Genomic DNA, 15,796 nt, shown 5'->3' on the forward strand with positions numbered 1-15,796 from the left:
AAATATATCTCCTCAGGAACTACAACAAGAGGAAATTGGCTAAAATTTTAGAAGGAAGCATTTATAAAATGTATAAAAACTTTGTATAAGAGTTATCGCAACCAAATTAGAACAGGCTACCAAGGTAGACTTTATTAACATTCTCTCTAAAGAATATTAGGATTAGAGTATTAACAATTTGAATGTCTTATTAGAGTGTTAGCTGGAGACAAGGAGATCATTTCTAAAGAAACTCTTGTTAGTTCTCTGGTTCTGTTTTCTTTTTGTAATTTAAATGAAGGAACTGAGGTCAAACAAAGGTTAAGTGTGTTCGGGCGGCAAACCGTTGAGTCTCAACAACAGTTGGATTCTTTGTTGGGTTAGAGACCTAACCTTTCTATCTGCAGGTGGTTATTTGTATCACACATTGAAGAGAGTATTGACCACTCTTCAAAATATCACACAGGACTTCTATCGACATGATTTTGCACAATCTATGCATAGATGTTGTGTGAGTTTCCTATTGCAGCTGCAACAAGTTACCACAAACTTAGTGGCTTAAAATAACAGAGTTATGGGGGTGAAAAGTCCAAAATAAGTCTTAAGGAGTTAAAATCAGGCTATTAGCAGGGATACTTCCTTCCAGGGGATCTAGGGAGAGAATCCTTTCCAGCTTCCAGAGGCTGCCTACATCCTTTGGCTCTTGGTCACTCCATCTTCACAACCAGCAGCATAGTATCTTCAGATCACTTTCTCACTGTCCCTCTGTTTCCACAATCACATTTTCTTCTGTCTGCCTCCCTCTTATAAGGACCCTGTTGACTACCTTGGCCCCCCCTGGATAATCCAAGACAATCTCCACATCTTAACATCCTTAACTTGATCATATCTGCAAAGTTCCTTTTGCCATGTAAGGTAGTATTCGCAGGGGATTAGGATGTGGACATCCTTAGGAGGCCACAGATGTCCTTGAAGATGAATCACAGATTCTTCAAAGGCAACAACTTACTACAGATGTCTTTGAAGCAGCTTTGAAGAATCAGAAATAGTAAAGAATTTTATTGAGCACACATGCTTAGATAAAAGCATTGGCTCTCTTTTGGTTTTGAATAAGTTTACTGGGCAGAACTATTTGGTATCTTCAGTAGCCTCTTTAATAATTAGCTTAGAAATGATTGAAACTTTTAGGTCTTTAATCTTTAGGAAGTCAAGGTATTTTTCTAAGGAAGTGTTTACATCTGTGATACATCATGAATGTGTAATGTGGACTTTTCTGTATTTGATTTTGATTTCGTTTCCTAGAAGAAAGTCGTATCAGAAAAAAAGAGAATTTACTGTTTAACATCCGTTGAAAAATCTGTTTACCCCTTAGATGGAGATCCATTAACCATCGTTTCTACTTTTGATGCAAAGCTTAATTTCCTTCAGAACAGGCCTTTCCATCCATGGAAGTTAGTGTCCAAGATTACTTCAGCGCAACTTAAAAAACGTACCTTATTATAGTAAGAGTAAAAGAAAAATTGGGGGAATTTCACTTCAATAATATATGTTGAATACCTCCCATGGAATAGGCACTGGGCCAAGTGTTGAAGGAGCAAGAATGAAAAAGATGAATTCCAGAAGTTAAGACAATGAGTAGACAATACGGTATACACAGAGGTGGAAGGATGCTCAGGGGCCAATGCCAGTGCAGCAGGATGGGGCCATTTGAATACGTGCAGATTCATAGAAAGCCTCCCGGGGGGATGCATTTAAGCTGGATCAAGTCTGCATCAGAGTTAGACAGGCTGAGACAGCTGGGAAACTGGTTCAAGAAAGAACAGTGTGAGAAGCACTCGAGAAACAACAGTGTGGAGTGACTTTAATCCCGCTTTTACGACTGCAGTTTAATCAAGTGTTGATTTATTTCTTAAAACAAAATGCCTAATCTCTTTTATTCTCTTTTATTTTTTCCAAAGAGGACCTGGAATTGCTGCTTGACAGGGTCAATGACTTGATAGAGTTCCGCGTTGACGCCATTCTAGAAGAAATGAGTAGCACGCCTCTTTGTCAACTCCCCCAGGAGGAGCCACTTACCTGTGAAGAGTTTCTCCAAATGACAAAGGTTATTACAAGATTGATGTTTTTATTTGAATACATTTTTTATGATTCATTTTTCTATAAAGGACATTTTTTGAAGCATAAATTACATTTTTTTCTCCACCCATGATTTGTCTGTGATATATTTGATTCAAACACAGAGCCTTCTGACAGTAATTTGAAAATGAAGAGGAATGTATCTAAGGAGTCACTTAGACATGAGGAACAAATCATTTCTTTTCAGATCAGTAGAAGATAAATTGCCTTAGAACACATTTCTCATTTTACCATATTTTTTGAAGAATAGAGCTATTTTGCTGCAGAGCTTTTAATAAGCTAAGGTTAATTAATAAAACAATTGTTTTAAACAGCTTCTGGACAGAATTTCTTCTTTAGACTTTTCTGTAGACCAGTGTTTCCCAAACTGGTGTTCTGTGGCACACAGTCCTGGGGCTGTTGCCAGGAAACCTGGGAAAGGGGGAATCTGTGTTGAAACTGCTTAGGGTAAAAACTGTACTTTCCCCTTACGGATTCTTTACACGTTAGCATATCAGAAGAAGAGCTTCAAAAGGTCTCCTGGAAAAGAGCCCATTTAACTTTCTTTAACCCATTATTTCTCAAACTTATTTGCAAATGGGATGCTTGCTCCCCTGTGCCAGGATTAAGATCCTGGGAGCAGTGCTCCATGAAGTGCCACTTTGGGAAAGTCACTTTAGCATTGTTTACAGTATTCCTGATGGGCATCCTGATTATAAGAACTCATCAATGGTGCTTATAATGCAGTATGTCAGGAGTCGCCGAAACCATCCCCACTAGAAGGAGACTCATGGAATTCAGAAGCTAGTTGCACTGAAGGCTGAGACATTACTGCAAAGTAACGAGGACACACAGTCAGACCATAAGGGAAAAGACAGGTGGAGTTTAGAGGAATGTGTATGCGGCTTCCTTAAGGTTTCTCTGTCTCACGAGGGGCCACACAGAGCTCTCTCCTCCCAGCAACAAAAATGCAGCAACACATGTGCAACATTTCTGCCCAGGAAAGTGCGTTAGAGACTCAATGCCCAAGGTTTTTGTTGGGTCTCGTCATGTAGGCACCTTCTACCTATCATGGACCAAAATTCCAGACATCCGGAAGGAAAGCAAGAGTTCAGCATAAACCACACTGTTTCCACAGGCAGTCTAGCCACAGTGAGCCACTCTTGTCAGCTAAGGAACTGGGAGAATCCTCCCGAAATCCCGTCTCCCAGACGCCAGCCAGAGACCAACCTCACAAGCAGGCTAGCAATCTCAGGCTTGCGATGTTCACCCTTTTCTGTGTATATGGTAATCTTCAGTTTATGTTAAATCATTGTTATATAATGAATACTAAATGTCTACATTTTAGAAATTTCTGGTTCTTCCTTCTCTCAGACTCGCTAACTATGGGTAGACCCCAAACTCCCCTTTGTTTCTCCTGCTTGTTTGTCATGCTTTTCCCCCGAGAAATCACTTGACTCCATGGTTTTAAAATTACCTCTATTCTTATGATTGTTTTATAAAATGCTTTTGTTGTACTTTAAAAGCAAGTTTTAGAATATTTTAAAAAAATGGGAAAAAATAGCATTTTTATCAATCACACCACCGTTGTTATAATTTTGATGTACTACCTATTTACATGTCCCTTAATAAATTTGTAATCCCAACCATAGACACAGCAGTTTTTGAATAGTGTTTTTTTTTCTTTTTTCCACTTGGCTTTTCTTCACAAAGTATTTTTGATGTTGCTGTATGGCTTTCACAGCCACTATTTTAGTCTTGCCTTCAGAATGTTCTATTGAGTTTGACGTACCTTAATTTTCTTACTAATTTCTTGTTGCTGGACATTTAGATAGCTTCCAAAGTTTTGCTCTTTTGACAAGTGCTACAATGAATATATTTGCATGTATCATGCTTTTTTCCCCTTTAGTATTATTTTCTCCTCCAAAGTAAGATTGTCACGTCAAAGAGTGTGGCTTTATTTAATGGATCTTAATATTTGTAACCAAGCTGCTGTTCAAAAGGATGGTATCAATTTACAATGCCACCAGCAATGTGACAGTACCGATTTCACTATTGCCCAACAAACACTGTTTCATTATGATTATAATAAATTATAATAAAAATTTTATTACAGTAAATTATATAATAAATAATATATTCATTATAAATATAATAATCTACTCCAATAAATTATAATAAGAAATGATAAATTATTATAATTTTTAAATTGTAGTTTAAGTAGCAAAATCATAGAACTTAATTTTAATTTGCATTTTTGATTACCAATATAAATGAATGATTACCAATATAAATGAATGATTTTTCTTGAATTTGTTTACTTTTTATAATTCATTTATTCCTTCAACAAATTCTGTGGAACTCCTATGCAATCACTCCTGGGGATACAGGAGTAAGCAAAACAGATGAGATCCCTGCCATCATGGAGCCCACTTTCAAGTGGAGGAAACAAACAAACAAACAAACAAGCCAATAAATAAACAATGTTTCAGGTGGTGATAAGTTAAATGGAGAAAAATTGAGGGTAATGGAGAAAAGGAGTACCTGATAGAGAGTTGTGATTTTATGTTGCTGGTCAGGCATGACATCTGTGATTACATGTGAACACAAGAAGTGAGGAAGTAGAGGCACATGAATATCTTTGGGGGAAAGCATTCCAGGCAGAGAGAATAGCAAGTGCAAAGGCCCTGAGGCAGAAGCTTGTTATGGTAGCTGGAGGAAGATGCTGAGTTGAAGTTCGTTGAGTATATTCATATGCTGAGGGGGAAAATCAAGTAAAGAAGGACAAGGCGAATGGTTGGTAAGTGTGGTCTCTGAAGAAGCAGGACTGTCTGTGACTTAGAACTCAGATTGTGTGATTATTTTTAAACAGAAGGAGAAACATTACATTCACTAAAAGGGGGTCGGGGGTTGATGATGGAGGCTGGTTTGTCTTCTGGGTGAGAGCATGGGGTCAGGGAGTTGGGTGAGTCCTGTGTCATGGCCATCATTTGCTTTGTGCTGTAGAAATCAAGGTCATTAGCTGAGTATGATGGAGGTGGGTGGTGTAAAGATTTGAAGACACAGTGATTTGAGGACACAGCTATTATAGGGGCTGGTAGAAGAATGTGACTGGAGTCACATAGAAGACTAGGGGCCTGATTGAGTTCAGGGACCATGAATTCCCAATGCCAAGAACCTGCATTGCCATGTCTTGTGTGTGCAAGTGGAGAGGGTCGGTCACCTGGTTCATTTGGGTTGGGCTTCTCCTGGGTGGGGCAGTGGAAGGCTGAGGGAGTAAAGGATATTGGCACAAGAGTGGTTGAAGTGAGAAATTATGCTGTTAGGAGAGGGTCTGTAGAGTCAGGATTTAAGATGCAGACTTTAAAGAATATTAGTGATCTCTCAGAGAACAAGGAGCTAGCTTATACGGAGTGAGGTGAACAAGCTTGACAAACATTGGTTCTGTGGTTCTGTGTGATTTGCTAACCAATAATAATAACAAGCACTTCTTGAGTACTTACTTTGTGGCAGGCACGGTTCTTAGCGTTTTATGTACATTATCTTATGGAATACTCACAACAATCTAAGGTAGGCTCTGCCATAATCGCCATTTTGCAGATGGGGGAACCAAGGCCTGGAAGGATTTCCAAGAATCACACAGAGCTAGGATTTGAACCACATTGTTTAGTGCCAGACCCTATACTTGTTACTAGATGATGCTAACTCTATCCCATCCCTTACTCAATGTCTGAGTTGCCTCCTGTTCATAGCTATCTTTGTCTCTTTTTCATGACTGTCTCTGGGCTGGGGATGGAGATTGGTAGTTGGGGGAAGTTCTGAGTTGGAAGAGAAATTGTTATTTTATATTTTATTTGATGATAAAGAAGTTTAATAGTTAGTTTCAGGACACATCAGAATGTTCCTGTGTGAATGGCATCAAAATGTCATGTGCCCTGCAGCAGTGGAGTGGAGGTGAAGGTTCTGGGTGATAAGGAGGTAAATGAATTGTGAAGCTGATGTTTGGAATGGATGGTGCCTGAGTACACAAGAGTCTCAAGATGAATCATAGCGGAACCTGGAATGGAGCTGGAGACTATGACCAACAGAGTCTATTGCTTCATGAACTTATTTCCAACCAGGGGGTAGATCACTTACTGTTTACATCTATCCCTATCTGTCCACCTGTCTGTCTGTCTATCTATGTATCTACCTATCTATTTACCGTCTGTCATCCTACAGAATTGATCACAGTGCCCCAAACACATTAGTTTATGTTTTTTAAATCTCATTCTTGAGAAATGTGTAATCTAGTTGGAGGGGAGCGGACTATCTGAAATTAATTAGGGGTTGACTGTGGCTTGATGGCAAAGGTGAGGAAGGAAGCCTGGCTAGAGCAGATTTATGTGAAATGAGGGAAACTTCATGGAAAGAGTGGCTGCTCATGGTGCTTGGAGTTGTCTCCTCTGCTGCTGGAGAAGTAAGTGTAATTTTGGTCCATGCATGCTGTTCCAGTTGGTTTCCTTGTCTTTAATGCATTCCTTTACAGGATGCCTGGCCTGGGTTAGGGGCTGAGCATCACTGGAGGTCAAAATCTCATGTGGAGGCTGAACCTATGGCCTTACTACCATTACTGAAGTGCCTGCAAGAGCTCGGTCAACAAGTATGACACTGTGCTAATTTTTTTTTGGTAGGACCTTTGTGTAAATGGTGCTCAGATACTACACTTTAAAAGCTCATTAGTGGAGGAAGCCGTCAATGAGCTAATAAATATGTTGCTGGATGTGGAAGTTCCATCTAAAGAAGAAAGTGAAAAAATATACAGTGTGAATGGTGCTGATTCAAAAACCAAAAATTCAGGTAAGAGATGGGGTCTTGGAAGGTCTTGTTTTTCTAGGACATTGCGGAAAACTAAAATTTAATTTCTACATATCAATTAATTTCACACTTCTATAAACACCCTCCCAATTTTAGAGGGACATTTGTAAATCTGAAATTATGATTCTGAGCATATTGTAATGACTCTATGTCATTAATTCCCATTATTTTTTGTTAAACTCTACAAACATATACTTTGCATTGGCCCCTGTTAGCTCTCTTTGCAGGTATGTGTGCGTGTTTTTTATCTTATCAGTGGAGTAGGATGGATTCTGGATTGGAATTCCTGTTGAAGTACGTCTACACTAGAGCGAATCTTTGGTGGGACAGATGAGGACACTGAGAGGCAGAGAAGGGAAATTATTCCCCCAAGCTTTTATGGCTGTTGGAGGAGGAGCGAGCATGAAAACCCAGGTCCCTGAGGCCCAGTCTTGCTTTTTCGGCCATAGCTCCTGCCTCTCCTCTGTTTCCTTCCTTTGAGGAGGAGAGGCTTCCATCAGTTCACCTGGTGCCCGGATTTCCTTTTCCTGTCCTTTGATGGCTTCAACTTCTAAGAAGTGTGACATTTGTTGTTAAACTTGCCTGTCATTTATGTTAATTTTCCTGTCTTTAATTGCAATAGCTGGTTCTCCCTCTCTCTCTCAATCTCTCTCATCTTGTAACAGCAAAAAGAGAAGAAGGAATTTCCGACACTTTGACATCTTCCCTTAATGCTGGGGCAGGTCTCCTGCCTTTGACGACTATCGCGAGAAAGAAGAAAGAGACGGAGATGTTGGAGGAAGAAGCCCACGAGTTACTCTCTCATTTCAACCATCAAAACGTGGATGCTCTTCTGAAAGTCACGAGGAATACGCTAGAGGCCATTCGCAGGCGCATTCATTCCTCCAACACGATGAACTTCCGGGGTAATACCCAACACAGTTTAACTACTGGCTGGCCAGGCATGGTTGCTGGTCGTGTGTATACCTGTTCTATTTAAATAATTAAAAAAAAACCCCACCATTTATTGAGTGCCTCCTTATAAGTTTATATGTTATGAACTTTGTTTATCCCAACAATTCTATGAAGTAGATACCATCATTACTCTCATTTTAAAACTGAGAAAACTGAGCACAGAAAGGTTAAGTAATTTACCTAAAGTCATTTAGCTTTTGTTAATAACATAATAATTGACATCACTTTTAATCTTTTTGTCATATGATGAAAACATGTAAAATGAATTAATTAGTGAAAGAAAAAAATACATACTTTAAAAAGAAGATATATAGAAAGATAATTTCATTGTTAAATTATTAGGTTATTAGCTAGTCTCATAAGGTGATAAAGATCTTATTAATGCCATCTTTTCCAAAGCAGAAAATGCTTTACTATTTTTGTGTAATAGTTTGTATTTTTTACTATTTTGTGTCAATATACTTTCAGTATACTTTCTTGTTGTTTTCCTCCTTCTCAATACAATCATCTCTTCCTCAGCACATTTCACAAATAAGTGTTGCATTTCCCAGATGGGCCACAAAAATCCATCAAATATAGAGACATTCTGAAATTAAATTTTAAATTAAAAAATAGTAAAAAATAAAATAACTAATTAATTAAAATGGAAAAGGAATAGGATAATAAAACCTTTTTATTCATTTTGAATACTGGCATTTAAGGGAAACCATCTCTAATATTTAATTAAAAGTGGATGAATAAAAGTGGAAATATTGAAAGAATTTTTTGTTTGGTGCCATGGTTTATTACGTTTTATTTCACTTCAGAATGGAGGGAGGATAGTCCTTTTCTTTGACACATGGATATTATTAGAGTTTATCAACTGTTGGTTGATATGCTGAATATTGAATGACATATCTTTCCCAACTTTATATATTGTAGCTATTTCCAAATATGTAAAAAGTTACACCCCCCCCCCCACACACACATGCATACATAATACATATCTGTGTTTATATACCTATACCTTTACTCAACTTTGAAAGCCCTTTGGATGTAAATGCTGAGTCACACTTTATTTCTTCTCCACTCTTTAACTGCTCTGAGTTTGGGTTATACACAGGGTGGTAGGAGAGGCGTATGTTTTATTTGAAATTCTAAACTGGTTGCTTGTTCTGACTTTGGCTTCGTCTGGTAGCTATCCTTGTTCTTCATGCCTTGCTTACTTATTCTACATTTAGCTAATTTGTTAGCATCCTGTTATTTGGACAGCGTTGTCTTTAATATTTTAGATAAGAGTTTGCACAATAAGCCTGAGCCCACACAGCGGGTGTCCTTTGTGGAGGGTGCCCCAGTAGGTTGTCATCAGCAGAAAAGGACTTGGATTCCACTGAACTGCTCTGTTATGTTGAGCAAAGCTAGATCCCCCATTAGCTTTTATTCATTCATACATTCAAAATATTTGTCCCCTTATATACCTACGCTGTCTTGTTCTAAGTGCTTTAATTTTTCTGGTTAAAAATGAAATAAATCCCATTTTGAATTAAAAAGATTAATCTTTCCTCTTTTGTGTTAACTCAGACAGTAACACTGCGTCTAAGATGAAGCAGAACAGTCTGCCCATTTTCCGGGCAGGCATCACTCTGGCCATTCCCAACATTGCGATGGCGCCCGCCCTGGAAGACGTACAGCAGACACTGAACAAAGCCGTGGAGTGCATCGTCAGCGTCACCAAAGGGGTTAGACAGTGGAGCGGTGAGCTGGTGTCCAAGGTGGGTGTGCGATGAAGAAATCATTTCACACGGAAGCTGCTTCTTTTACACATGGGACTGAGCTGAGAAATATCCTTTTATGTTACAGAAAAAGATGCATGAAAGAAAAATGGCTACTTTGCGGAATAATGAAGACAGTGATTCTGATGTTGAAATGGGAGAAAACGAACCTCAAGGTAAATGTTCTTTCAGTTCTTTTTAACTAGTCGTTGGAAACCAACATTTACTGAGCTAAAATGTATTTTCCTTCCATACAATTCTCAATCAGATTAGGTTGGAATACTAATCTATGAGCCAATTTTAAGTTTGCAAAATACGTAATCCATGTATTCTAATATCATCATTTAAAATAGCACATTTTTAGTGGCTGTTTTACATTTGTGGCTATGTCACTGATTTCTGATCCAACGGGGCACAAGAAACATTTTAGTTTCACAGTTTAAAGAGAAACTTCTCATCACAGTGAATATTTCCTGACATTTAAGAGACATTTTGTATTTTGACCTATTATGTGTCCTGTTTTGCTAACGTGTGGTGATTTTTGCTGTATGTCTTATGGTTTTCATTTATATTCTGTAAAATTAATTACTTGTTGCTGATTGTCTTTTGACAAATGTCTTGGGATCAGGATGTTTTCACTCAGGGTGTTCTGAGTCAGGTCAAATAAAGGTAAGCTCTTTGATTAGGGCTTTTCCAGGGAGCTTCTAGACAGGTCAAATAGTGACAATTCTGTGGGGCTTCTTGAGGAGCTGCACACCCAGTCTGGCCCCTCTGGTGACTTCTAGGCTACTGCTAGGCTGTGGTTTCCATGGCCACAGTGGTTGCAAGGCTCCTGTTTCTCAAGGTTCTATGTAGCTGGTGAGGGGGCAGTGGGTGTAGAACCAGTTGAAACACCACAAAACTCACTGCTGTTACCAAGACTCAGCATTTTTTCTTGAATAAGCAAGAATTCCTTGGATTGTTGCAAGCTTTGGTTCATTTCCAGAGTCCTGAAAATTGATATTGACAAATTTTCCCACTCTTTTCGGTTGCTTTTATAAAGAAGGTTTTAGAGGTTCTTGCTTTACCATTAGACAAATCCCCTCAACTTTTTAAAGCATGTGCTCTATGCTGTCGATATAATCTTGTCTCTCTTTTTTTTGCTTTTAGATACCTTTGAAATAGCATCTGTAAACTTACCCATTCCCGTGCAAACCAGGAACTATTATAAGAATGTTTCTGACAACAAAGAGATTGTAAAATTAGTTTCTGTGCTTAGCACTATCATCAACTCCACCAAAAAGGTATGTCAAGAGGATTTGTCGCCTGGGCCCTTTGCTTTACAATATGTGTCTGTGGGAAGCTAAGCATCACAAGCTTGTCTGACATGCACCCCGGGGCTCACCAACTGTGCCTTCAGCGAGAGGCTTCTGGCGTCTTGTATGCGCTCGGCAAACGTTTACTTAACTGAAGATCTTTTGTTCTAGATTACAAGGTGAAAGAGAACTGTTATTCCTATGTTTTATATTGTGTTCTGTTTAATGCCTGTAACCTCCTGATTTATTTAGTACAAATAAATCTGTTAAAAAATTTGCTATGTCCCAAACCACAGGTCAGACTGGTATTAAAATTACCCTCCAAAGAGTCCGTGACACTAGTACATTTGAAATAGAATAAGATTTACAGTCGATTTTTCATATTTGTGTTGTCAGGCAAATCCTATAAAATATCACATGAAAATTTATGTATATTGCCACATGGAAATCAGACAATACTGAGAATAAAGAAAATATTAGTATTATCAGTACAAACTTATACTGGACATGGATGTAAATTTGGGTTAATTTTTTCTTTCAACTTAGTCTTCTCTCAACTTCCCCTTTTTGTTCAGGCAAATCTGTTGTGGTGGTCAGAGACTCAAAACCCTGAAGTTAATTTATACTTAAAAAAAATCTGTGTTCACAGTGCCTCTAAGACCTGTTGACTCTTTAAAAATGTTTCTCAGTGTTGAGGGAATAGTTGTCACTCACTCAACACATCTTTTCTATTACTGAGTTTTGACAGAATGAGTTGCGTTTGTTTGAAAGCATTTTGAAAAGCTACCGTGGCTGTAAACATGTGCGGAAATATTATTCAGTTTAACTTTAATTTGTTCCCAAGGGAACTGGAAGCTTTTGCGTTTGTACATTTTCAATTTTCCTTTCGTAATATGATGAAGGTCTCGTATTTAATTTTGCCCTAGGGACAGTGTTCACATAATTCAATTTAACAAATATTTATCTATTGCTTAGTTTAGCAAGCTCTACACTAAATGATAAAGGCAAGTAGAATATTCTATGATGGTAATAAACAATCAGATATATTTTCAGATGTCCCAGTAATCATGGAAAATACAGTAAAATAAATCAATAATAAAGTACATTACTTTCTCTGAATATAAGCTGCCAGTATTATGAAAATCTCAGGGTAAGATATAGTAGTTGAGATTAACATACTGCTGGCAACAAAATGCTTCTCTCTGTGTTACTTTTGTTGCATTTGCTATTATATGAAGGAAATGTGTAGCTCTTAGTCTTCTTAAAATAAGAGAAAGGGTTTTAGCACATAGAATAACTTGAAGGACTTTTTTAAGATTGATAGGATGGATAAATTGTTTCTGGAAGAATAAATACACACAGTGATGGAGTTAGACCAGCCCTCCACAGCAGCAGACCCTTCTGAATGATTCTCGCTCAACGACAGACAATCCTCTGATCCCATCCCCTTTCCTCTTGCCACAGCTGATTGGATCAGCACGTACACCTGACCTACATTCAGCACATCCCTAGGCCGGCCATCAACTGAGAGCATTGCCCGGCTTGGAAAGATGTGCTGGTCCAAATAATAAAATAACCTTGGCAATAAAAGTGACTTAAGCAGAACAGCTCTGCATGTGTAGTTCATGTAATTTTTCCTTTAAGCTCTGGGTTACCTCCACTCAAAAAAGTTCCAATTTAATAAAGACTGACACTTTCAGATACAATAAATGAGAGTCTAAAACTTATTTAGTTAGGGTATAGTCTTATATTATGAACTCTTGCATGTTGAAAGAGCTCAAGATTCTTGAATTTTTACCCATATTCATGGGTCTTTGATAACCTATAATTCATTCTCCAAGTCATCATACATTTGTGAATATGTCTACATGCTGTTGCAATGCATTCTGGGTATGCACATCGACATCTCAGCCCATGCCAGAGGATCAGTTGTAGTTGGGAGAAGCAGTGGCAGGTTAGCTTTCTGTATGTTAATGTGTGGGAAATCTCAACACCTATTAGGCCTGAGGCTCTGAGGGACCCTCTAGCTGTGTGTGGGAAGTTGGAGTGGAGCTGCTTTGGTGCGGGTTGGTGAAATTCATTTAAAGCAATTGGGACCATTTGGAATGCTGTTGGTGATGCTCTATTTTTTCAAATAATGGCATTTTTGATTCTATCTCAGTTTTGAAAATTGTTTCTTGTGCAGATGTAACCATGAAATTATAATATAAGCCAATAGAAAAAGTTGATTCCCAAGAGGTAATTAACTTAGAAATGAAGAGAAGGATTTTCAATTATTTGTAAATGATATGATTATCTACCAAGTAAATCCAAGAGGCTAATCTGAAAAAAATTATAGCCCAGTAAAAGTTAAGTTAGTAGTCAGTTGAAGGATAATTATAAGCATTTTTGCTGTAATGCAGTAAACATGTTCCTGAAAATACTGTCTTGCAAAATTGCACATTTAATATAATAAGGATTATGAGAAGAGCAGGGTTGAGGCAGACACACAAAACATAGGAAATTTTGTAACCAGAGTAGCAACAAAAGCATTAACAATCATAGTAAAATATTAACCCATTTAGTAGCGCTATAATAAGAACTTTACTATCAAAAAGTGAAAGAAACTTGGTAGAAGGTCGTGTAAGAAACAATTGAAGCTGCTGAGTTATAAAAATAAGGGTAAAATATGCAAAGATCAAGTTGAACTGGGCAAAGAACATTCTCAAAATGAAGTGGTGGCCAAATTGACCCAAAAGCAAGAAGTGGCACAAGGAGTGTGGCACAAAGGATTGCCACTTCAGCTGGTAGAAAACAAGGGGCTGGGAAAACAGCGTTTGATAATGTGACCTCCCCATTATATTGACATCATTCCTAGTTTCCAGTCGTGAGTGAGCCAATTCATCTTACAGAAGCACACTCTCTAGCAAAGAGGACTATTTATTAAAAAGTATGTCAGACGGAGAAAGCCAAACACTGTATGATTTCACTCATATGTAGAAGATGCAAAAACAGCAACAGCAACAAACAAACACATAGATACAGAGAACAGATTGGTGGTTACCAGAGGGGAAGAGGGTGGGAGGAGGGCAAAATGGGTAAAGGGACACATGTGCATGGTGTCGGATGGCAACTAGACTTGATGGTGAACACGATGTAGGCTATACGGAAGTCAAAATATAATGACGTACACTTGAAATTTATATAATGTTGTAAACCAATGTGACCGCGATAAAAAAGAGAAAAAAAATCAGTCTTTTTTTGGTAAACATGTGCCTTCCATAACCAGTTATAAAAATAGTGGAAAAAGATCCAATAACATCATCATTGAAAAATACTTAGGAACATACATAATAAGTGTTTGGGGTCTCTAAGAAGATTCATCTAAAACTTAAGAAGGAATTTCAAAAAAAGATGGAAATATTTGGAAACGCTATGTTCCTGGATGGGAAGATTTAATGTTGTACAGATGGCCGTCCTTATCCAGTGAATTTCTACATTGTATGTGATTTAATACAATCTCTCAATGGGATTTGATGCTGGATATATTCTGTTTGCCCCTCCAGAGTCTAATCTCCACCTTCTGACCTTAGGGAACAAGTCAGTAGGTTTCTACTGAAGCTTTCAGTAGATTCGACCAATGAGAGTCTGGGAGGAGGTCTGGGGGCAGGGGGGCGGGTGGGAAGAGTGAGTTTAGAGTATTTTTTTCCATAGCACTCTCTCTGTGGCATGATTTGAGCTGTGTGTTATTTTGTGTGTGTGTGTGTCTGTGTGAGGAAGATTGGCCCTGAACTAACATCTGTGACAGTCTTCCTCTATTTTGTATGTGGGATGCTGCGACAGCATGGCTTGATGAACAGTGTGTAGGTCCACGCCCGGGATCCAGAACCACAAACTCCAGGCTGCCAAAGTGGAGCATGTCAACTTAACCACTACACCACTGGGCTGGTCCCTGAGCTGTGGTTTTTGACCTAAAGTCCAGCTCCAACCAAGAAGGCCCTATCTACAAATCTTCCTGGACTCTCTCTCTTTTTGCTAGAAACTGTCCCCTTTTCCTTTGGCTAGGGATGGTAGCAGTTTCATTGTTACTAGTCTTGGGTTACTATTTGCACAATTGTATGCAGTTCCAGTTCTGTGGCATTTCCAACTAGTCACACAGTTCACTAATTAAGCATTTTAATAAATCTATGGGGACCACCAGCAGTTGGCAAATATTCACTTATACCGTGGTGCCGTTTCTGATTCTTCCCTCTCAACACAAATCTGTTATTTGTATTCTAGGAAGTTATTACATGCATGGATTGCTTCAAACACTACAATCACATTTGGCAAAAGGAGAAAGAAGAAACCATTATGACGTTTATTATGAAAAACCCCTTGCTGTCTGAATTTGAATCTGAGATTCTCTATTTCCAAAACCTAGTGCGGGAAATTAATGCTGAGCCGGAATATATCTGTGTGGGTGCCATTGCCCTGTACACAGGTTGGTCCATTTTCTTTCAGACAGAGATTAAAAATTCAACAGTGTTATACTTAGATTAGTATTCTAGACAGTTCTAGCTATCTTAAAGATTGACTTTCCTTTTATGGGCCTCAACCTTTAAGATCAATTTGTAGACTTGTTTTTAATTCTTTTCTGTATAATTATTTATTTTGGGCTATTTTGGACACTGTGCTCCTAAATCTCGATAATAAATGCTAATTCAGAGAAAGGGGATGAGTCTGTTGTATTTGGAATTAAAATGTATCTTTTCTTTAATAATAACAAACATTTAGGCTTATCTCCAACGGTTTTGATAGACTTTTTTTTTTTTTAGCATTTTGAATTGTGTTTTGAATTGTTGCAAAACAAGCTTTGTAAAATGA

General features: G+C 38.2%; 1 protein-coding gene across 5 annotated transcripts in view; it reads left to right on the forward strand.

Moving 5' to 3' along the window:
- DNAH5 (dynein axonemal heavy chain 5) overlaps positions 1 to 15,796 on the forward strand; it is a 268,608-nt gene that overhangs the window by 94,276 nt on the left and 158,536 nt on the right. For all 5 annotated transcript variants that reach the window (XM_044779484.2, XM_070519860.1, XM_070519859.1 and 2 more), the window contains 7 exons: positions 1,938 to 2,083; positions 6,768 to 6,933; positions 7,617 to 7,856; positions 9,466 to 9,656; positions 9,745 to 9,832; positions 10,806 to 10,939; positions 15,212 to 15,413. In XM_044779484.2, coding sequence (XP_044635419.2) covers positions 1,938 to 2,083; positions 6,768 to 6,933; positions 7,617 to 7,856; positions 9,466 to 9,656; positions 9,745 to 9,832; positions 10,806 to 10,939; positions 15,212 to 15,413 — 1,167 coding nt within the window. The remainder of the gene's footprint in view (positions 1 to 1,937; positions 2,084 to 6,767; positions 6,934 to 7,616; positions 7,857 to 9,465; positions 9,657 to 9,744; positions 9,833 to 10,805; positions 10,940 to 15,211; positions 15,414 to 15,796) is intronic.

The sequence above is a fragment of the Equus asinus genome, chromosome 10 (assembly GCF_041296235.1).
Source record: "Equus asinus isolate D_3611 breed Donkey chromosome 10, EquAss-T2T_v2, whole genome shotgun sequence".
Taxonomy (NCBI): Eukaryota; Metazoa; Chordata; class Mammalia; order Perissodactyla; family Equidae; genus Equus; species Equus asinus.